The sequence below is a fragment of the Spermophilus citellus genome (genome assembly GCF_964194105.1).
Source record: "Spermophilus citellus genome assembly, chromosome: 6".
NCBI classification, from domain to species: Eukaryota; Metazoa; Chordata; class Mammalia; order Rodentia; family Sciuridae; genus Spermophilus; species Spermophilus citellus.
The window spans coordinates 10352610-10375991 of NC_138187.1; the positions used below are offsets into that span (position 1 = coordinate 10352610).

Sequence of the window (23382 nt, forward strand, 5' to 3'; positions counted from 1 at the left end):
GGTCTGAATTTAAAGCGATGGACTAATTAATATGATGGAGGAAATTTCCAGGCAGCACAGCATTCAGGCACCAGCCTGGATATTGCTGGTAACTTTTTAGCCAAGTTTACTGTAATAATCAGGAGAAGAAAACAGAGCAGAAAGATATGAAAATTTTGCTATTTGACCAGAAAAGTGCATGTAAAACTGCAGTCAAGAAAGGTGTGGTAGTTTAAGAGATCATAGCCACTAAAGAGATGCTCAATACGTTACACAGAAACATTAGGAAAGATATCTCAAGAGCATTTCAGGAATTGGCAAGACCACACCCATTGCAAGCTCAAGGATGTAAAAGTAAAATTCCTTTGAGAAGAAACCAATGGGGCACCCTGCTTGCACAGTGGGGCCTGGGAAGTTGTTTCACTATGCTCAGCTATGCAGGCACTCAGAGTCCACTACAGCAAAGGTCCCAGAATATTAGGTTACTGCCTGAGATGGCAGAAGACCTTTGTATCATCCACATGGTGCTGATTCTGCAGGAATGCAGGATGCTGGAGTTAAAGGGTCATGAAGACTTCCACCAAGATTTCAAAGGAAGGAATGGGAAGTCAGACAAAGTGTAAAAGGTTCAGAATCCCTGCAGGCAGCCCTTGAGAGGACAATGCACAAAGATGTGATAAAACAGACAAATATGCAGTGGACATATCCCTGTGATTAAGAGATGCCACTAATGTGGAAGGCCTGTCAATGAAAGCCGCAGAAATCAAGCAGAAACAAGCTGAGAGTCCATGTGGGCTGCAACCAGGTAGGCCATAGAGGCAAAGCTACACAAGCCCTTTGGAGAAAACATCATGATGCCATGAGCCCCAGATGCTTGGAGTGGAGCTGCAGGACTTGGTTGCCAAGCTAGCATTTGGTCTTGTTTGGTCCCATTCCTTCTTGCTCTATCCCTTGTGGAATGAGAAATTTCTTCCTCATGGAATGGAAATGTTTACTCTGTGCCTTTATATATTGGATATATGTAACTTGCTTTTGATCTTTACAAAGGCCTACAACAAACAGTTTGCCTTGAGTCTCAAAGAAGACTTTGGACTTGGATTTTTGGTCAATGGTAAAAGGGTTAAAATAATGGGGACTCTTGTACTTTACATTGTGAGATAGATAGGATCTTTGGGGGGCCAAGGGTAGAATATTATGGTTCAGAAATGAGGAGTCCCCCAAAAGCTCACAATTCAGGAATAGTCAGAGGTAAATTGATTAGATTATGATAGCTATAACCTAACCTAACCAGTGGATTAATCCATTTGATGGAATAATAATTTAAATGGGTTAATTGGTGGTAACTATAGGCAGGTAGGGTGTCTGGAGGAAACGGGTCTCTAGATACATGCCTTTGGTGATTATATTGTCCCAGCTCCCTGCACTCAGGCTCTGTGCTTCTTGGCTAACATGAAGTGGGCAGCTTTCCTCTGTCGTACTCTTCCACCACAACATTCTGTCACACCTTAGGCCCAGGGCCATAGAGTTATCTGTCCATGGACAAAAACTCTGAAACCATGAGCTCAAAATGAACTTTTCCTCATCTAAGTTGTTCTTGTCAGGTATTGGCCACAGAAACAAAAAGTTGACTAGTCAGGCGCAGTGGTGCACACCTGTAATCCCAGTGACTCTGAAGGCTGGAGCAGGAGGATCGCAAGTTCAAAGTCAGCCTCAGCAACTCAGCAAGGTCTTAAGCAACTCAGGGAAACCCCATCTCTAAATAAAATATAAAAAGGGCTGGGGATGTTGCTCAGTGGTTAAGTGCTCCTGGGTTTAATCATCAGTTTTAAAAAAATAAGAGTTGACTAACAAAGTGCTCACGTTCTTCATGCAATATCACCTGCTCTTCCAAAGTCAGGCAATGAGACTATCGGGCTAGTTGGATCCCCTCAGAGTCAAAAGTATCTAATTTCAAAAAGTTGGATTAGATTATTTCTAAAGTTCCCTGAGTATCTAATATTCTCTGCTCTACATGATTTTCTCTCCTCCCCAATTGCCCTTCTCTGTCCTCCCCTCATGCATTTATCATTAAGCAAAAATTGGGGGCAATGTAGAAATGCCACATTACCTTTGAATTCACTTGTGAGACCAAGAATAGTATGGTCACTTTCTTTTCATGCAGGCAACAAGCCCTTTTTAATACAAGTAAGGAAAAATTCAATCAATGCTCAAGAGAACAAAAGATGAATGCCACTTTTGAGAGCAAGAGAGGATAACAGCTCTGAGAATCCTGAATAATTGAAACTAAATAATTGAAACTAAGCCACATTGATGCTTTTGCCTTTAGAATACTCTTTCAAGACAAAGATTCCATCTCTCCCTTTCTCTCTCTCTCTCTCTCTCTCTCTCTCTCTCTCTCTCTCTCTCTCTCTCTCTCTCCCTTCTTCCCTCCCTCCTTCCCTCCCTGAAAAATAACTGTCTATGAGCCATAGAATTTATTCTGTGAGTTACATTTCATAGGTGCCTGGAGATGCCTATGTGTGAAACATCAGTCAAGGGAATCATTTCAATCAACTTCTGTGTCTGGGCATAGATGCTCCTAGGAGATGAGAACAGCTGAGCCTTTGGTTTGGCAGGTTTCTCTTTTCCCCCAAGGAGGTCTTCCAGCAAGGAATAATGAAATCTCAAGTAACTGAACTCCGTGCATTGCATTAGGACTTCTCAACCTTAACACGGCTGGTATTTGGGGCTGAACAATGTTTGATGTGGGGGTTGTCCTGTGCATTGTAGGATAATTAGTGTCATCCCTGGATTCTTCTAGATGTCAATAGCAACCTTGCCCTACCCATTGTAACTCAGTTGTGACAACCAAGTGCCCCCAGACACTTGTGCACATCAGGGACAAAACTGCCCCAGTGAGAACCACTGCTGAACAGGCAGACTTCAGCTGTATTGATTTTCTAGAGAGTTCCATCAGATTTCACATACCACACATTCCTAAATCACATACAGCTACCACCCACCTGTGCTTATAGGGACAATTGGTCACCCAATAGAGAGAATTGTGCTCAACCTTCACCAAACAAAGAAAACAACACTGATGCTATGTATCATCAGAGACAAAAGTGCATGTGCTTGCATGTATTATTCTAATTCAGAATTAGTTCTTAGGACAAAAGCCACCCACGTCCCTTCTTTGATGCTGCATTCTCTGATTTCCTCCTACTTCACCACAGCCCTTCCTCCATCTTCTTAGCCAGCCCCTCCTCTTCTTCTTGGCCCTACCTACCAAGTCCTGGAGCTACACACTCAGCACCTCACTGTTTTTCTCTCTACATCCAGGGTCTCAAACATCACCTTTACCCTGAAGACCAAATTTTGCATCTGGCCTACACTTGCACTCTGAATTCTAGACTTACATACAGCTCTCTGTTGACATCTTCCCTTGGACTATCTCCCAACATCTCACATTTAACAGATCTAAGAAAAACCTTCTGCTTTTCTCTTTCCCAAATTGTTTTATATACAGTCTTCCTTCATTTAAGGAGATGCCACTAACATCCCTGGAGTTACTCAGGTCAGTGGCCTAGAAGTCCTCTCTAAGGGTTCCTCCCTCCCTTCCCACTGCCCAGTTCAATCCAATGCCAGATCCTTAGTCCAACCACTTCCATCCCCCACTCTTCTCTTTTTCTATTACTACTCAATCAATGCTTCTTAAGTGAATACATGAACATATCTAGAAGATAACCATTGTTAGTACTTTGGTGTATGCTATTTCTGGACCTCAATCATGTTTAATTTAATATTCTTGTTAACAACTCTAGGACCTAAGATATCATTTTTTAAAATACAGTTACAGTTAAAGAGTACTTATGATTCAGGTCTCTGCTCAAACATCATCTCCCTTGAGAGGACTCCCCAGACACACGAATGAAAGAAGACCCTACTCTCAGCCAGTACCATGCCACCTTGATTTAGTTTCTTCAAAGCATTGCCATTAGCTGAATCATCTTTTTATCTGTGTATTTATTTATCTGCCTTCTCTGGCTAGAAGATAAGCTCCCTGGAGCCAGGGAATAGTTTATCTTGTTTGATGTCAAATGCTCAATGCCTAACAGACCCCACCTAGTAACAGGCACTCCATTAACGCTCGTAGAATGATGAATGTATGTTTGAATTCCTTTGCTCAAAAAGTGTTCTGAGCCAAATGCAAACTGTCGGGTGAACTTAAGGAGGCACACTCTAATTACACTTAGCATTTTAAGGCCATCACCAGCCACACAGAGATACTGACATGCTGAAGATGTGCTCTGCCCAAAGCTGTCACATGCATTTGGCTCTAGTCCTTGCAGAATGCACAGTGTCATTTGTATTGATGCTGGATGAAGGCTCGGCCTTTCGGGTCTTGAAAATGGGACCCCATGTCTCATTTGTCGAGGAGAGCAGCTCCTGGTGGCTCTGTCTGCTAATCAGACTGACAGAAAGCTTCAGCCAGAGTCAGTGTGTTTGATGCTACAGTGCTAAGGACATGACTTAAAAAAGAAGAATCTGCTGAGGGAAGTTGAAGAACAAGAAAAAGAAGCTAAGGCAATCTGTCCCAAGTCAGATAGGGCAGGGAGATGGGAGAGAGGCCAACAAATCCAAAGGTTCAGGATTTTTCTTTTTCCTGTTCAAATTTTTGGCAGTTCATGACTCATCTCACCAGTCTAAGCAGGGGTTAAAAAATAATTTGATGCTTCACTGTTTTAATCAATGATGCTGAAAGCCAGGCATCATACACTGGTGCCACCTGGACAAAGTCCAGCATGTAGGTATGTTCTCACATGTTAACATCAACTAAATCTTATCTGGCATGGACGGTTTGGGGCAGGGTCCATGATACTATTTACCTCTTGGTCCTTTGCTTATTTATAACACCTGCCTAGCCCCTGAGGGCATTTACATTTGTGATCCCTGCTTCATAAAGGGGGAAAATCCTTATTTCCTTGTCCTCAGATTTCTAAAGAAAAAGTGTTTTTCAAGATGTCCATCTTCCCTGGAAGAGGTCCCCAAAGAAACAGCCTCCACCTCTAATTCTACCTCTTCCCTTGAAACTCTCACAAAGGGAGAGTAGCACCAATCTACTGGTGAGATTCCTGAGGATCTGCTTTTTGGGGGACAGGCTCACTTTACCTGAAGGGGGCTCCACCCACTTTCTTTCAATGAGCCCCATGGATCTCTGAGATAGAAGGGCTAACCTCCTCCTCCTATTTCTTAGCAGTCAGCACCCCTGGATCTGCCCTGGAGTCTTCTCAGCTCCCACCTATGAAGATCTCAAGGGACTTCAGTGGACAGCCATCCTCCATTGATCTAACCAGGTGAGAATATTCAGGGGCAGCTTTTTCACCCAATGCTCCCAGCACATGGTTCAAGACCTAAATACATGGGTACATTAGAAGAGACATCAGATCCAAGCTTTGTTCTCCAATCAGGCTTCCCTAAGGAACCCAATTCTTTGGGACTCAATGGTCCTAATAATAAACATATTCCATTACCCCCACCCCCATCTCCTTGCAAGTATGCCCTTCTGAGAATACAAGAAAGGAGGAGGGACTTTACTCAGAGTCCCTATTCTCCAGTATGTCTCAAAATGGAGTCCATGGTGAAGTTTGGTGGTGGGAGTGGCTTTTAAAGTCTCAATAAATATGGTGTCACTTCCTACAACATTCATTTTACTCAAAGAATCAGGCAGTATGCTTTAGAATTTTTTAGCTTTTATGCATAACCAAGCACAATTAACAAGTGATCATTTTTCTAAATTGTCCAATCTCATGGGGGTTTTCATGTGTGAAATTATGAAGCATATAACTTTTATGTGCAGAGAAGAAATTGAATATTAGGTGTTTTGAGTTATTAGAGTATAATCTGAAGATGCATAAAGTGAATAGGGTCCACAGGGAGAGAAAAGATTATGATAATGTCACTGGGTTTTTAAATGCCTGGTGGTGGTCCAGAGAAGTTGATGAGCTTGATCAAGGGTTCCTCTGAGTGACTCTAAGGATTCCTGAACTTCTAGGTTTTTTAACGAGGCTTTCACTATGCACCAGTTTCCTACCATTTAATTTTATAGAAAATCCACAGCTTTTTCCTAATTCAGAGTCCTGCTATAATTTTGCTTGATATTTTATTTCCTCAAATTATATCCATTTCCCAAAATAATGGGATCTAAATAACACAAATATAAAAACTTATTTTTGTCAGTTTGATAGATTTTAGTGTCACTCTTTGTGTACCTTTTTACAGAACAGTAACTTATAAATTATATTGTCAGCTTGGAGTATGCCTTAGGGATTAAGAAACAAAAGTCTGAAGACTAAGCATGAAACCAGTGAAAACAAGCATGAGTGTAGGAATATTTTGAATAGCCTGGAATCATCTTTTTCTATAAGAGGCTGGCAGCAAGAACAAAGAGAACACTCCCAGTCAAAACTCCTAAATTGGTAGGAGGACACACAATATGGACTGTGGCTCAACGTGTTGTTAAAATGAGGGTGTCAGATAAACACCCGCAATGCCCAGATTTTGGTCTCTAAATACCATTCTCTGCTAAAAGAAACCTAGATCTTTGCAGCAATGGCTGACTTGAGGTCTGAGGCATAAAATACACAACATAAGCATGGAATGTTCTGTGCCCAAAAGAGTAATGAAGCTATCAGTATTTAATAAGGTCCAGTCAAGAACAACCAGACACCAGCCAGAAGGGTCTCCAACCAAAGATGCTTCATTTACACCCAAGGATATTACTCTGCCAAATGTTTATCCATTTCCTCCCATTCCCAAGTTGACTTTTCTGTACTTTGAATGTACAATAAGCCAAACTCCAGACACCCTTGCTAGCTGACCTCTTGCAGAGTTCTTCTATCAGGAGATGGGGAGTGGGCAGAGAGGGGGTTTCTCCTACTCTTCTCTGTATGTTCTCACACTACCATTTGACTCCCATCTCCAGCTTCTTTAAATGTTCCCAAGAACAGCCCTGCTGCCTTTCTTGTCAGCTCCCAGTTCCTGGCAACCTGGCCTCCTTTTTTTTCATCCCTCTTCTCAGAGTAAAACCATCTGTCTTACCCAAGGATTAAAGGGAAAAAAATATCTGCTTATGTTTTGGCTATTTAAATGGCCTTGGCTTTCTCTAATGATAATTATCTATGGCTATTAATTATAATAACTGTTAATTTGTATTGTTCTTGATGATAAAATAACTGCAAAGAATTTTCTGCAACATTAGTTTATATGATATTACATATTTTTCATCATGCAGGGTAACTCCTGGGAAAATGTTGTTTGCATTTAGACATACAAGGCTTCATTTTTATAATTGCATGCCTTGAGGACATCAGCAAGAACCAAATTTTCCACCCATAACACTTTGTCCTAAGTAGCTCACCTCTTAATTTTCTTACTGTTTAATGGGTGATTTTGTTAAAAAAAAGTAGAAAAATTACTTTAAGTGGTTTTTATAGTAACTTTTAAATAAAACTGAAAGACACCTTGAAAGCTCATTCTAATTACCAAGAGAAGGTGTTGGTTAGTTCTCAAACTCAGGACTAAATTGTTATGTTTTTTCTAGGGGATTAAAGAGACATTAAGATAAGGTACAAACTGGAAAAGGTGAATTAGTTGCTCAGTGTCAAGGGGGGACTCATGGAATTGGTTTGTTTAGCTGTTGCTTTTCAAGCTCAGGAACACTTACAGCAACAATTTCAAGGTCAAACTGGGATTCTCCAGTGTCTTTGATGAGCCACTGTAATGGAAATGGCGTTCAGAAGTTGGAGGAAAAGGATTTGTCATGGAAAAGAAGAGCTGTCTGTGACTCTTAATTCATTTATACATGATAAAAGTTACAGCCTTAGTATTTTTAAAAATCATTGCTCAATTTCTTCACTGCAAAAGTCCTATGGTGAGCTCATCCCGGGACCTTCCTGTGGATCAGACATCACCCAGGGACTTGTCACCCCATCAGTGTGACTTCTCTGCCAGAGGATACACTTGACAGAACCACACCTGGGTCCAGCCTGCTTGCCCCACTTCTTGGGCAGCCTCCATGGGCTTCTTGCTTGTGGTTCCCTGAGATAGCTCGTCAGTGAACAGAAGGTTCTGCTCCATCCATGCTTCCCCACTAGCTCATGCTCCTGTACAGTGCGGTAAGACAGAAAGGGAGCATCTGGGCTGAACATTTCCCCAGTGTCTGCACTCCTTTGGTCAGCTAATTAAATAAGACAGAATGTCTCTGAGCTCATAAAAGTGATCATAAAACTCTTCAGTGTCTTCACAGTGTTCTCCAAACAGAATCCAGATTCCTGACCCCAGCCAGGGAGGCCCTGGACAGCTGACATCTTGTGAGTGTCACTGTAATTTCCATGTGCCAGTCCCACTGGCCTCCTCTTGGTTCCTCAAAGGGACAAGCTCTCTCTCAACTAGGAGCCCTGATACATTCTCTTCCCATTGGATATCTCTTCCCCAGTTCTCTCAGGATTTCTTCTCACCCAGTGAGGTACTAAAATATCCATTCCTCAGAAAGCATCCCCTGACCATCCTATCAAGAGTGGCCTCAACAAGGCATAGTCCCAGCTATTCAGGAGGCTGAGGCAGGAGGACCACTTGAGCCCAGGGGTTAGAGACCAGCCTAGGCAACACTGTGAGATTCCATCTGAAAACCAGACTACCCCTGAACTGTGCTCTGTCCCAGAATTGTGTACTTTCCTACAATGCTGATCTGTTTGTAATTATATGTTTAGAAAATTGATCTGTGTCCCTTCTAGATGGTAACCTCCATGAGAGCAAGACCCTTGATGGTCTAGCCTAGAGGTCGGCAGGGGTAGATAAATATTTTAGGCTTTACAGGCTATAGAGGCTCTTAACAACTACTCAACTCTGCTGTCATGCTGTGAAACCAGTCACAGACAATTCATTAGTTAATGAATGTGTCTGTGTTCCAATAAAAATTTATTTAAAAGATCATGTGGAGGTCTGGGATTGTGGGTCAGTGGTAGAATGTTTGCCTAGCGTGTGTGAGGCACTGGGTTCAATTCTCAGCACCACATACAAGTAAATAAATTAAATTAAAAATTTCATCAACAACTAATAAAAATTTTTAAATAAAAATAAAAAGATCATGTGGAGGGCCAGATTTGATGCACTTATCATAGTTTTCTGACTCCTGGTATAGTTCACAGGTATACCCTCAGTGTCAACTAACACACAGCAATCACAGCTATCCCATAGTAAAAATGACAAATATTTCTTGGATGAATGAATAACCCTAAAGTCAGTTTAGGCTAATGCTTAGTTGAGCTTGGAATTCAGAGCTGGAAATTTTCTCCGTATTGTACTCAAAGTCTTTTCTCTAGTCAATTTTGTTCCATTCTCTTCTTTAACATTTCCCAGCCTGACGTTCATTTACTGTTTGACAAGTGGCTCTCTCCTTGAGCTTCACTAAATCTAATCTCAGAACCACTCTTTGCTGTTTGGTAATGTCTATGATTCATCTCTCATTGACTTGGACTGAACACGGACATTTTTACTTTTATCACTTCTATTCCATTGTATTCAGCACTTAGCTGCATAACATCTTTCCCAGCAAAAAGAAAGAAAATAAGGAAAAATCATGAATTCTGTACATGAAAATTGGTACACCCTCTTTGGACTGCAATTTGCCAGCACCTATTAAAATTTCAAATGTGTCTCTCCTTCAGTGAGGTCATTCCTGGGGCTCTCTCTTCCTTGGGGCTATCTCATGATCTCTAGGGTTTGATATAGTATCAAGTTAGACCCCTCTGTTACTGGCCAACTGTCCACACAGACTTCCAGTCTGATCCCCACTGTCCTGGACCCTAGATTAACTTCAGTTCCAAGGAAAGCTTACACAGAACTGTTTTGTAAGAATGGCGGTAGTCCTCTGTGGTAGACAGATGGCTTCCAGTGGTCCCCATTTCCTGGTATTCATGCCTAACGTACACTTCTTCCCACCAGGATGGATTGGACTTCATGACCTGCTCTCAATGAGTTAAAAAATGGAAAAAGTGACAGTGGACTGTCAATTCCAAGATTAGGTTACAAAGGCCCGTGACTTGTCTCGCTAGCACGCTCTCTGGTATGGCCTTGAGCTCTGATAAAGCCTGCTGCCATGCTGTGAGCTTCCCTAGGGATTGATCCATCCAGAAAGAAATCCAGGGAGGCTCCTGGCCAACATCCAGCAAAGAACTCAGCCCTCAGTCCTACCAACTACACGGATCTCAACCTGCTGGCACCCACACGAGTGAGCTAGCAGCAAATCCCTCCCCGCTCAACCCTTGAGATGATGTCAGCCCTGGCTGACACCCCCACTGTAGCCTGTGAGACACCCAGAGCCAGGGAAACTGGCTAAGTCATGTGCAGATTCCCAGCCCATAGAAGCTGTTTATTCATTCTGTGCTGCTCATTTGTAGTCTAATTTTGCACCAAATGTAATAAACTTAATCATTCATTTATTCTTCCATTCACTCAAATATTTACTGGACACATTAAAAACAAAGCCCAGTAGCCATCATATCTCACTCAATTTATGCAATTTATCCTCTGGTGCTACTCTTTCTGTGTCTGAGACCTCCTGGTATACTCACAAGATGTGCTAAAGGTTTGCTATCTACAGTTGATAAGTTTGCAGTAATTTGTTATGCAGCGAGAGATAGCAGGGATATCTATCTAGATAGGATCACTGAGATGCTAGCTAGACATATTTGCAGAGGGTCGTGGCACCTGCCAGCAGCATAGCAGGATGCAGACTTGCCTCTTCTTCCCATCAGCATCCAGAGGATTCCCTGGTGTGCAAATCCTTTGTCTTTGCATAGCTAAGACACTTTCTCTATATCTATGAACTTCCTCTCTGCTTTAGACCTCTAAATTCCACTGAGGGTTAAACTCTCTCAAAAACAAAAGTCAGGAACACTTGTTGGTGACTTCTGTTGGGTTCCCTGCCACATCCATCTCATGAGGCAGTGAAATGCAGGGCTGCTTACATTCCTTAAACTGAGAGGAATAATTTAATATGGGTAATGCTACTCAAAGGTGGTGACACTTTTTGTCTTAGATTTCTGTTGTTTTATAATATTGCTTTTCAGGTAAACAAATAATCCACCCACAGTCATCTCAATTACATTCCTCACTCTTGAGATCAGCATTTCATAAACTTTTAAAACTTATTTCTCATTATTTCGGGGATAGGGTTGGGGGAAGAATACTGGACCTGCAAGATCATCCCCAAAAGGAGTCTGTGCTCCAGTAGCCTGGCAAGTACTCTATCTGACATTGTCCCTCTTGGAGATTCACTGTACCTATAAGCAGATATAAAACTCTTATAAGTCCTCCAATCACAAAACTATATTTTTGTTAAACCTACAATTGCTAAAGCTCATTTAAACCAGAGTCCTCTTTTTCCTAAGGACTCATCTTCTGTGAAAAGGATTTTTAAAAACCAAGGTGGATTATCAAGCTTTCTATACTATTTCACTCTTGCATTCCTTTCCCTAGAATGTGTCCTGGCCTGAAGGGTCCAGCTCCTTAACAGTGAAGCTTCTCTGCGACCTTGACCACACCCAGATACAGTCAAGCACAGACCATCTCCTCCAGCCTATTTCCAGGCCTCAGTCGGAGTCCACAGATAGTCTTCATACTCTCCACCACCATCCCCCACCCCCGTGGTCCTGGGTATTGAACCAGGAGACTCTACCACTGAACTACATACTGAGCCCTTCTATGTTTTCTTCTGAAACAGGCTCTCACTAAGTTGCCCAGGTTGACCTCAAACTTGGGATTCTCCAGCCTCAACCTCCCAAGTCACCAGGATTATAAGTGTGTACCACTGCACCCAGCACTCCATACTTTATTAAAGCCAGTGTTAGCATAGCTGCCCCTCCGCAGCCCCTAAACTCATGGAGCTGCACTGTCTTGTCCCATATCCCAGCATCTAGCAGTCTTGCACCATCTGAGGATGTTACTCAGCTCATCTCCTTTGGCCCCCAAAGCCACCTCCGACCATCTCCACCCACTGTGAGGAGGCTGAATTTCAGGAAGTGCTGGAGCTGAGATTGTTAACCCAGCCATTGGTATCCAAGACCTGCGTCTTTCCACCAACCTACCAAGCTCTTTTCTTTTGTTAGGTGACAATTTGGGGCAAAACTGAAAAAAATCAACCTAAAACCAAATGAAAGACCCATGGAAGTAAAGCATCGTGGACTTGATGCTCGCATCGAGAGACTTCCCTGTGGGGGTTGCCAGGCTGGAAATGCCTGACTTCTGAGAGTTTACAGCCACTTTCTGCAGTTTCCACCCCAGAGCTAATCCCAAACAGAAGAGGAACCAACAGCACGGGTTCTGAATGGACCTCGGATGCACCCCAGGACGGCTGTGGTCATGGACCACAGCGCAGATCCCTCTAATGCTATGTGACTGGGGCTGGGGGATTTGTCCATCAGCCTCGGCCCCCATTGTCCATCGCCCCCTCCCTTGTCAGAGCCATTTGACAGCCATAGCAACCGAGACCTTTTCTTTCTCTTTTGATTTGTGTCCTTCGTGCCTCAGATTCCCCTCTGCGCTTCCGCAGGCTGTCGATTCCGTTCGGCCCATCAGTCTCGCTCTAAAATTGCTTTTATTCCTTGTGTTTGTCTTATCTGAGGCTCTAGTTACTCAAATCTCTCTCGCTTGCACTTAAGAGTTTATCATATTTCCCACCCGGCCGCCTGCACCGCCCGTCATCCATCTCCCCTGCATCCACCGCTGGTCTCTCTCTTCAAGTTTACCCTTCATGGTTGTCTTGTTCCTAATACGTGTCATTTACTTTGAATCTTTTTAGCAAGGCACAGTTTCTCTTCTTTTTTCACTTGGGATTTTCCCCGCCCCCTCCCAACAATTCACTTCATGTTTTTTTCCTTCTCGCCGTTTTCTCAGAGATCTCACCCCCAGGGCTCACAGAGACAGGTTTGCTTAATGCCTTTTCCACTCCCTCTGGTTGCCCTGAATCACAACATGTGGGGACGGTGAGGCTGACCCTGCCCATTAAGCTTTAGGAGAAGACGTCACAGAGAGGCAGCTGCCCCCAGTTCTTATCCCCAATCCTAAGGGTTTGTTGCAAAAGTGAGGTGCAGCATCCTGGGACACAATGGGGTCATACGCCCCCATACTGAGTGAGGATTGCGTTCCCAAGACGGGAAAAGCATCCAAGATCTTCTCTGCCCAAAGCCTCCAGTCTCAGATCCTTTTGCCTGGCCAGGTTCCTTTACAGCTTTGGCAGAGCTGTGTGTGACTAAAGTCCTGAAGAATTCAGACGTGGAGCCTTAAGGGAGTAACCAGAGCCTGCAGAAGAAACAGTTCCCGCCCACATCTAGAGCAGAGCTCGGCACCCGGGGCAGAGCAGGGTCTGGGGTAGAAAGTAATGTCCTCTCTTCTCCCTGGCACTGATCTCTTGCTCTAGGGCTTGTCACCTCTCCTTGGGAGAACAACGTGCAGTAGTAGAGTAAGCATCTGTGTGAGGGTCTCCAATTCAGGGCTGCACTGCTGCCCACCTGTCACTGCCTGCTAGTCTTGCTGAGCTCCAGGGTTCTCACAGGCAGAAGAGGAATAAGGGTAAATCATGGGAGGAAACAAGATCATTTAAAGCAAAGTGCCTGAGTCATCTAAGAGAGGTAACATGAAAAACGGGTTTTCTTTACTAGGAATGCAGGGAGGAAACGCTGTCCATCACCAACAGAATAACAGCATGGTAATAACAACATCTACCGTGTACAAAGTGTTCTAAGTACTGCGTATGTGCTGACTCCATTTGTCTTCCCAGGAACACAAGGCAGAGAGTTTCAGTATCTCCACTTTGCAGACAAGGAAATTGAGGCACAGAGCGAGGGAAATAACCTGCCCAAGGTTACAAGCTGGTTGGTGGCCGTATCAGGAAGTCAGAAAGCTGCCCGGGGGGAAAGGCATCCCTCTCAGTCACTCTGCTGTCATCCATCACCTTCTCTCCAGCCAGAGGTGGCCCTAGACTTGGCAAGGCCCCAGAGGAGCCTTGGCAAGCTGCCACTTTTGTTCTTTTGCATTGCGTCGTTCAAATATTCTGCCGTTGTCGGAGCATTTCCCCCCCTCAGAGGCACATTGGCAACAATCATAAGCTTATTATTAAATTCTTATTAATTCATTATGGAATTTTTCTTAAAACCACACTGCTTAAATTAATCACATCAACCATTATTCCTTTTCAGTCTCTGAATCCCATTTACTAGCTGAAAGGACAAGTCAGGTCATCAGAAGAGTCATAACAGTACTTACCGATGGCCATTTCTCCCAGTGCGAGGGGTGACTGTCATTCAGCCATACCTGGTCCTGAGCTTATGGAATTAAATCATGTGCCTGGTTTAAGTTTTGGCACAGATTGTCCTGGATGTTGTTTGTTCTAAGTGAGCGTTTTTCAATATACACGTTCACAAGTCCTCCAGATAAAGTTCTCCAAAACAGAGTATATTAGTCAGGGTTCTTTGGTGGTAAGTGACAGAAACTCGACTAGAACTAACCTGGATCAAAAGCTGAGGATGAAAAGGGGGCTCATATCATGTTGGCAAGGACATGGAGCAACTAGAGCCCTCATTAGTGACACAGCCAGTGCCGAGGGAAGGAAGGAAGCTGGGAGTCCCTTGAACAGCTCAGCACACACCTGCACACAGCTGGCTTTTCCACCTCTAGGTGTTTACCTGGGAGAAATGAAAGCCTCCGTTCTGCAAAGACTCGTGCCCAGATAGTCATGACCTCATTGTTCATAGTAGTCAAGAACAAGAAAAAAATGATGCAGGAATTTAAGAGGCTCACACAGAAGGGCAAAGGAAACATTCATGGAACCCAGAGAAGAGACTTAAAAACTCTCTATATCCTGTCTGGAGTTACAGTTGAAAAAAAAACTGGAAAAAATAAATATCCAACAACAGATGAGTGGATAAAGAATGGAATACTTTCTCAGCAAGAAAAAAATAATAAACTATTGATGCAAGGTACGACATGAATGAATCTCAGATTTATTACAGTGACTGAAAGAAGTCAGACCCCCCCCAAAAAAAAGAGTAATATTGTGTGATTTTATTTATATACAATAAAAACTACTTGACAATGACAGAAAGCAAATCAGTGGTGGCCCTGGGTTGAGGGACAAGAAAAGGTGACAAAGGTGCATGAGGAAACTTTGGTGTGTCTCAAACACATTTGTTATCTTGGTTGTGATTCAATGAATATAAATTTCTCAAATTGTACATGCAAAATATGCATTAGTTATGTATCAGTTATACCATATGAAAGCTGGAAAAGAGGGCAGAAGATACTAGGTCACAGAACACAGATGCTCTGTATATCAAACAGCAGATGAAACCAAGGATAAGCAGAAACAGGGATTCTGAAGACATCTGACACACCATTTCTCAACTCTCCTAGAGCTCCTGGATGTCCCTATGATGTGGCCCCCTGCTGCACACAATGCGGGACTTGGTGACTGGCAGCTCTGAATGACCTCTTCCAGACTCAGAAATCAAACAAGAGTCTTCCCTCTCCCAGCTCCAGTTTGAAAACACCCCAAAGGTGGACTCTGGGTGGCCAACTCCCCTCGTGTGCTCTTCCTCCCAGGGATGACTGGGGAGAGGGGAAGGAGAGTTATGCTTGGCCCGGGTGGGATGTTGTTCACCCCCGAGGTTTCTGGTAGGGTCTATTTCCAAAACAGAGGCTCAAATATAGTCACCAAAGAGAATCACTGCAAGCCAAGAAGATATTCCAATTTTTGTCTATTCTACCCTCTTTAAAATGGCTACAATATATGCATTTAAATACATGCAATTTTATTGATTCATTTGCACCAACTTATATGAATAAAAAAAGAGAAAATGTGTTCACCTGTGACTACTTAATGGTCTGAATTTTTGTGTCAGACTGGGAGGATGCTTTTATGCTATCCCTTAAGAATGATCTAGGGAGGCTCTTTCCCATGTAAGGCCCTAAGTCAAAGATGACAAATCAGGGCTGGGTCTGTAGCTCAGTGGCAGAGCGCTTGCCTAGCATGCGTGAGGCTCTGGGTTCAATCCTCAGCACCACATAAAAATAAACAAATAAAATAAAGGCATTCTGTCCATCTACAACTGCAAAAAAAAATTTAAACTTTTTTTTTAAAAAGATGACAAATCAAAGAGCATGTGTGTCTTCACTCCCTCTCTCCTGAACCCATGGTGAACATCTAATAAATCAAAGCAGTCTCTCCCACTGACCCTGGACACAGTCTCAGAGTCACCTACAACCAAGTCCTTCCTATATGTCTTACCAATAAGCCCAGTCACCATCTTTATCATAAGCAGCCTCTAATTTGCTTTTGTGTGGAGCTGCCTGGGATCTCACTCTTCTGTGGAAAATCTTCTTTCTTCAAGACCCTCGCTCATTTCTGACTTACCCATGGTCATTAGTCAATCTCCTGTCTATTCAAAGATCCCTAGGTATGGTTCCTCCCAGACATCACCATCTACCAGCAGTGTGACTTTGAGCTACATAAAGTCTCTTTATCACTGTCTCTTTATTTGCAAATTGGGAATAGTCAAAGTATCTACCCACCCCCCCCCCCGGTTGATGTGATGTTCAAATAAGACTTACAGTCATGTGTTGCTTAACAATGGTGACACATTCTGAGAAATGTAAAATAATAAATGTATTATTCAGCAATTTCATCACTGTGTGAGCATCATAGGGTGTTCACAAACCTATATGTCATAACCCCCTATGCACCTAGACTGTATGGCATACACAGTTGTGGGTGGAATCCAACATAGACTGAAACATTATGTGATGCCCTTGAACTAATCTAGGTTTAAAACTAATAGTCATCCATGTTTTGCATATCCTTGGGGCAATATTTTTTATTTTAAATAGATCTTCAACAACATCAATTATAGTCACTAAGATGGGCATTGTAGATACTTTACATAGCAAGAAGTTTTTATGAAAGTAACATACTTGATGTGCCCAAAACCCCACTCTCAGTTGGTCACCTACTCCACCTACTTCTAGATATATTTAATTGGCCATGATTATATTCATTTTATACTGTTGTGTAGCACATTACCATACACTTAGCAGCTCAAAAGGACACGCACTTATTATCTCCCAGTGTCGATGGGTCAGACACAGCTTAACTGGGTCCTTAGCTCAGGGTCTCACAGGCTGCAATCTGGTGTCATAAGAGCTGTTGTTGTATAGGAGGTTGACTGGAGAAGGGTCTGATCCCTAGCTCATTTGGTTTGTAGAAGGAATTTATGTTCTAATGGCTGCATGACTACAGGCCATGGTTTCTCGCTGGCTATAAGCTGGAAGCCACCCTCAGTCCTGAGATACCTTAAAATTCCATACCCCATGGCCTTCTCCACAGATGGCTCACGACATGACTATTTGCTTCTTTGGGGCTGGCAAGAATGTCTTTCTAGGATGCCAAGACTGAGTCTTCTAAAATCCAGTGTCATCATGAGTGTGATGTACCATCACCCTTGACATCTTCCATTGGGTTGTTAGTCAACTTTCTGTCACTGTGACAAAATACCTGAGAAAAACAATGTAGAGGAAGAAAGATTTATTTTGGCTGATAGTTTCAGAGGTTTCATGCCATGCCACTTGGCCCCATCACTTTGAGCCTTTGGTGAGACAGAACATCATGGTGGGGAGGACATGGTTGTACAGAGCTGCTCATGGTGGCCAGGAAGCAGAGAGAGAGAGAAAAAAAGGGGCTGGGGATCAGATAAACCCTTCAAGGTCAATATCCCAGTAACCTAAGTTTCCAGCAGCTCCCTATAGTGCTCTCCACAGGGGACCAAGCCTTCAACATGTGAGTCTCTCCAGATCTTAACCATAGCAGAACACAAGCAAGTCCCAGGTCACATCTGCAAGAGGAGGGGATTACAATCAGGGACCCTGACACATGGGGGACATCTGAGAATTTTTCCTGCTTCAGTGAAGAGTAGACATGAAAAGTCAGGAAGAAACCTTTCAAAGCAAGTTCTAAAACAGCAACTTCCTGTCCCTAAAAACCTGTTGAAGCTTTTTTTTTTTCCAGGTTGCAGTAAAGAACCCTAGGACCTGATCTAAAATCACCTTAGAGCCTGGTGAAACCAGAGTCCCTGATGAGCAGAACCTGAGAAGCAAAAGCAGAGCCTCACAGAAATATTTTACAAGAAAGAGTGCTGTCAGCAGCTGCAAGAAGGACGGGATCGTCACACTCTCCACGGGACCAAGGTACCCTGCCCAGACTATTCCCCCAGGACTCCAGGTACGAAGCCCTCTGCTTCCCCGAGCCCCCTGCCTTGGCCATTCCTTCGCTGCTGCCGGTGGAGAGGCAGGTCTTAGCATGCCTCCTGAGCCCTTGCTCGTCAGCCTTCCATGAAGCTTGGCATTTCTTCTGTTGGTGACTATGCATGAGGGACAGCAAGTCCCCAAGTGGCAACATCTTCCATATTCTCTTTCACCAACTCCCTCTCCTTTTCCCCTCCCTCTCTGTACTCCATACCCATCTCTACACATGGCTGACAGTGCAACACGTTTTATTAATTTTCTCTGTGCTAGGAGACTTATTTTACAAGCATGCCGCTAATTCTCTTTGGGATTCCTGGGTTATTTATCAACGTAAAAGGGGCATATTAGTTTCCTGTGGCTGCTGTAACAGATTATCAGAAACGTGGTAGCTTAAAACCATACACATTTACCTTCTTACAGGTCTGGAAGTCAGAAGACTGAAATAAGTTTCCCCAGGAGCCAAATCAGGTATCGGCAGGACCGTGATCCCTCCAGAAGCCCCACAGACAGAGAATCCTTTGGGTTGTCTTTTCTAGCTTCTGTAGCTACATGCTTTAGTTAGCTTTGTGTCACTGTGACCTAAAGACCTGACAAGAACAATGAGAGGAGGAAAAATTGGTTTCGGCCCATGGTTTCAGAGGTTTAGTCCATGGTCAGTCAATTCCATAGCTCTGGGCCCAGGTGGGGCAGAACACCATGGCGGAAAGGTGTGGCAGAGCAAAGGAGCTCAAGGCATGACACCAGAAAGCACCATTCCACAGGGACAAAATGTGAACCCCAGGTGACCTACTTCCTCTACCTGCCTCCAGTTACCACTCAGTTAATCCACATCAGAGCATCAATCCACTGATTAGGTTACAACTCTCATCATCGCATCATGTCCCCTGTGAAGGTTCTTGATTGTCTCACACATGAGCTTTCGGGGTCACCTCACCTCTAACCCATAACTGTATTTTTGCATTTCTTGGCTCCTGGCTCCTTCTATCTTCAAAGCCAGCACTTCAACATCTTCAAATCTCTATCAGGTGAAGTCACCATATCACTTTCTCTCTTCTCTATGGCAAAATCTCTGTTTTCTGCCTCCATCTTATAAGGACCTTGGCGATTGCATTTGGGTACATCCAGATAATCCAAGATAATCTCCCCATCTCAGATCCTTAACAAAATCTTATCTACCAAGTCCCTTTTGTTGTACAAGGGAACAGTCATAGGTTCCAGGAACTAGTACCTGTATATCTTTGGCAATCATATTCAGCCTACCGCAGAGGGATTTATAAACCATTCTCTGAACCCCTGGAGAAGGAAGAGTGGTTGAGAACAGAATTGCATTGATTTGTTATAAAACAACTGTAACACAGAGAAAAGAATCTGCCCAGTGTTTCCCCAGATCAGATTTAAAAGACCTCCTGGCCCCAAATCCAGGGAATAGATAGACCCGTCCTAGGAGAGCTCCACAGAATGCCAGGAGTGGAATCAGAAAATTCTAGAGATTAAAGAACCCTTAGATATCATCTAGCCTCACCTTTCTACTTTAGAAATAAGGAATCTGAGGCCCAGAAGGAGAAGCAGGTTCGTAAGGTCACATGTATGGTTTGGGAAGATCTGAGGAAAGAAACCAGCTCCAGCTCTGCCCATAACACCACACTGTGTCTCTACTGGGGCTGTCAGGAGTTATTTGAGGTTTCTTCCCTGCTAGACTGAGCTCCATGAAGGCATAAATGAGGGATCAGACAACTTTTTCTGCTAAAGTTCAGAGTAAATATTTTAGACTTTTTATTTGGCCACATGGTCTCTGTCTCAACTACTCAGCTCTTGCTGTAACATAAAAGCAGCCATTAATGATTTGTAAATAAATAGCTATACTTGTGTTCCAATAAAGCTTTATTGACAAGAATAGGCAGTGGGCTGATTTGGTCTGTGAGACATGGTTACTGACCCCTGGAAGAGACAGCAACATCTAACATTAACAAATAATTGTTCTGTGCTAAGAATTTGCTTTGTATTATCTCATTTACTCTTTACAATCTTCATGGCATGTATTGTTATCCCATTCTACGGATTAGAAAACTGAGCCTCAGAAAGGTGGTAACCTGTCTAAAGACACACTGTAAGTAGAGAGCTGGAATAGGAATCCAGAGGCCCCTCAGTCCAGAGACTATGTTTTTTACTTCTAGGTTGGCGGATCTCAACCTGGCTAAAATTAGAATCACTTGGGAAGTTTTTAGACAATATCTTTGCCTATGTCCACCTCAGACCCATTGAGACAGATGCTCAGGATGTTCCCTGAGCATCCACATTTTTTAATTACCCCTGAAATTTTCTTACTCTGTAGCCAGAGTCAAGGAGACCTGTTGAGCTGTAATGTTTCACTGGGTCTAGGGAAAAGATGAGGAAGAGGAAAACGAGGAGAGGAGAGTTTCAAAAAAAGGAAGGAAAAGAGAGAGGAGAGGGGTAGTGGGGGAAGGGAAGGAGGGGAACTGAGATCAAGACATCAGTGGCATACGAGACCAGGCCGTTTATGTTTTTAAAAATCAATCACTAAAATCCTCAAACTTCACAAAACCAATAAAATGGGGACGATGGGTGATCTGCAATACAAAAGGGATTTTCACTTGTGTGTGAATATGTTCTGCAGGCAGGGCTCTTTAAACAGACACCTCCTTGGGTTGATCAGGCACACATCTAGAGACCATTAATTGCTTGAGAGAGAATCTGGGAGGTGGGGGCAGAGGTTGGAAACATGGAAATGTTTGGTGCCACTGCCAGTTGATGATTAGCAGGACTGAAAATCAAGAACATCTCAAATTATAGTGTGGAAATGAGGAAGCGTGACTTAATCACCCAGATTGGGGATGTGTCTCTCCTCAGCGTTGCTAGCTGCACCTGTCTGCTCATGACTATCAAAGAGTACAAGGAGAGTGGAATTCACACCTGCTCCAACAGCCTCAATATCTACCTTCGAGCCTTAAGTCCTTACCCTCTACATAAGAAGAAAATTTCCCATAAACATCCTGAGAATTAAAGCAATTACTTTTTGGTCAACTCTGGTTCTCGATGGGGAAAATAGAAAAAATGCTGCTGTTACAGAAAACTGAAACTAAAGAGACTGGCTATGTCTCCTGTCAAGGATGAATTAATGCCTTCAGCCATTAAAATTCTTGTCATTTTTTCATGCCTTTGATGACTTCTGATTTCACATTTGAGCAGGTTGGGGAAGATAGAAGTAGCCAGAGACAAAACAATATTCAGATCATTTTTAGGGTTGCAAGATTTTGCAAATAAAAACAGAGGGTGCCCAGTTAAGCTTGAATTTTAGATAACCAAAGAAGAATCTGTAGTATCAGAAAGTTCCAAATATTGCATGGGACATGGTTTTTGTTGTTGTTTTGTTTTGTTTTTTAATGATTCATTGTTTGTTAAAACTCAAATGTAATTGGGTACCTTAAATCTTCTCTAGCAACCCTAGTCCTTCTCCAACCCACATCTTGTTCCCTGGTCCCAGAATAAAGGCATATTTTGGGTTTATGTTCAATTAATTGCAGTGAACATTGCTGCTGCAGAGAAAGTCGATGGTGGACCCATCAGCCCACATCCTAAGGAAAATACATCGCACTTCCCAACATGCTATGTGTTGCACACAATCACGGCTGACATTTGCAGTATTACTTTTGTGCAGCAAACAAGGGTGAAAGCAAGGTATGAACTTCAATTGCCTTACCCCAAAGCCCATAAGCAAATGCAGTGAAAAATTCTCTATAAGGAAGTCATAGGCATTTCTAGAATCTTCTAACACTTGCTTCTCACAAACCGGCTCTCGTCTATAAATCTTATTAATGAATGCCTCTGTGCCATCAAATACGACTGCCCTGTGAGCCAAATCTGTCAACATGTCTTAGGGTTTTTGGACTGGTATAACAAAATCCATAAACAGAGTGGCTTATAAACAACAGAAATTCATTTCTCACAGTTCTGGAGAATGGGAAGCCCAAGATCAAAGCCCTAGAAGATTTGGTGTCTGGAGAAGGTGCATTTCCTGGTTCACGGATGGTACCATTTGGCTGTGTCCTCATACAGTAGCAGGATACAAGGGTGTTCTCTGGGACCCCTTTTACAAGGGCACTGATCTCACTCACAAGAGCTACTCTGTTATGACCTAATCACCTCTAAATTTGATTACATAGGCGTTGGGATTTGACTGTGAACTCTGAGTGGACGTACATTCAGTCTGTAGAGCAACCTGACCTCCTCAGGGCAAATGGATGGGGAGTAAAGTGAGGATCCTTGGGCAGCCCCTTTCCTCTTTTGTCCTCAGAAGAGGCTAGCTGGGCTTAGTGTAGTGGGAGGTCCTCCTCCATGACTCTGGAAGGAGGAAGGTCCTCAAGCAACTGGGTTCACTCACATAAATCTTGAGCCCAGCCCAGTAACTCAGCAGTAGCAGGATAACAGCAACACCTACTCCTGGGTTTGCTCAGTGGCCTGGGCAGACCATGTGGAGTGCTTAGAGGGGCACCTGGTACATAGCACATGCTCAGGAAATGCTGGCCCTGCAGCACGTGGTCCAACAAGAACATCTGCACTTCCTCTCCCACAGAGCTGCCTGGGTGGTGTCATTCCTCCAAAGAACTGCAAAGGAAGCAGACTCACCCATTAGTCCCTGCCCAAGGATGGAAGAGACAAATCTGTCCGTACTTCTGACAGAATCCAGTCTCCTTACTGAAACCCCAGTGGCTCCCTTCAGAGACAAACAGGGAGCATAGACACTGACCAAAAACATCAACTTTGTCTAGAGGAAAATCTGAGCAGGGAGAAAAAAGGCCACAGTGCCACATTTTCCTCTTGCTAAAAACGCTTGGTGAGAGATATTTCCTGGGATATTTCCTTTTCTCTAATTGATTCACTCTACTGACATTTACTAAGTAAGTACTTGCTATCCAAACACAGAAACTCGGACCAGCATACCTCTGCTAAATTCTGGGAACTGTGAACTTAGCAACAAACCAAACAGACCCAAACCCTGCTCTGATGGAGCTCAGATTCTAATGGGGAAACCCAGGCAGGAAGCAGCATAGG

General features: G+C 43.4%; 1 protein-coding gene across 1 annotated transcript in view; it reads right to left on the minus strand.

Annotated features, from left to right (window-relative positions):
• Window positions 1-17449: 17449 nt before the first annotated feature.
• LOC308652548 (uncharacterized protein) overlaps window positions 17450-23382 on the minus strand; it is a 243226-nt gene continuing 237293 nt past the window's right edge. The window contains exon 5 of the mRNA XM_081300444.1: window positions 17450-17566. Within this exon, the coding sequence (XP_081156570.1) occupies window positions 17489-17566 (78 nt within the window). The 3' untranslated portion in view covers window positions 17450-17488. The remainder of the gene's footprint in view (window positions 17567-23382) is intronic.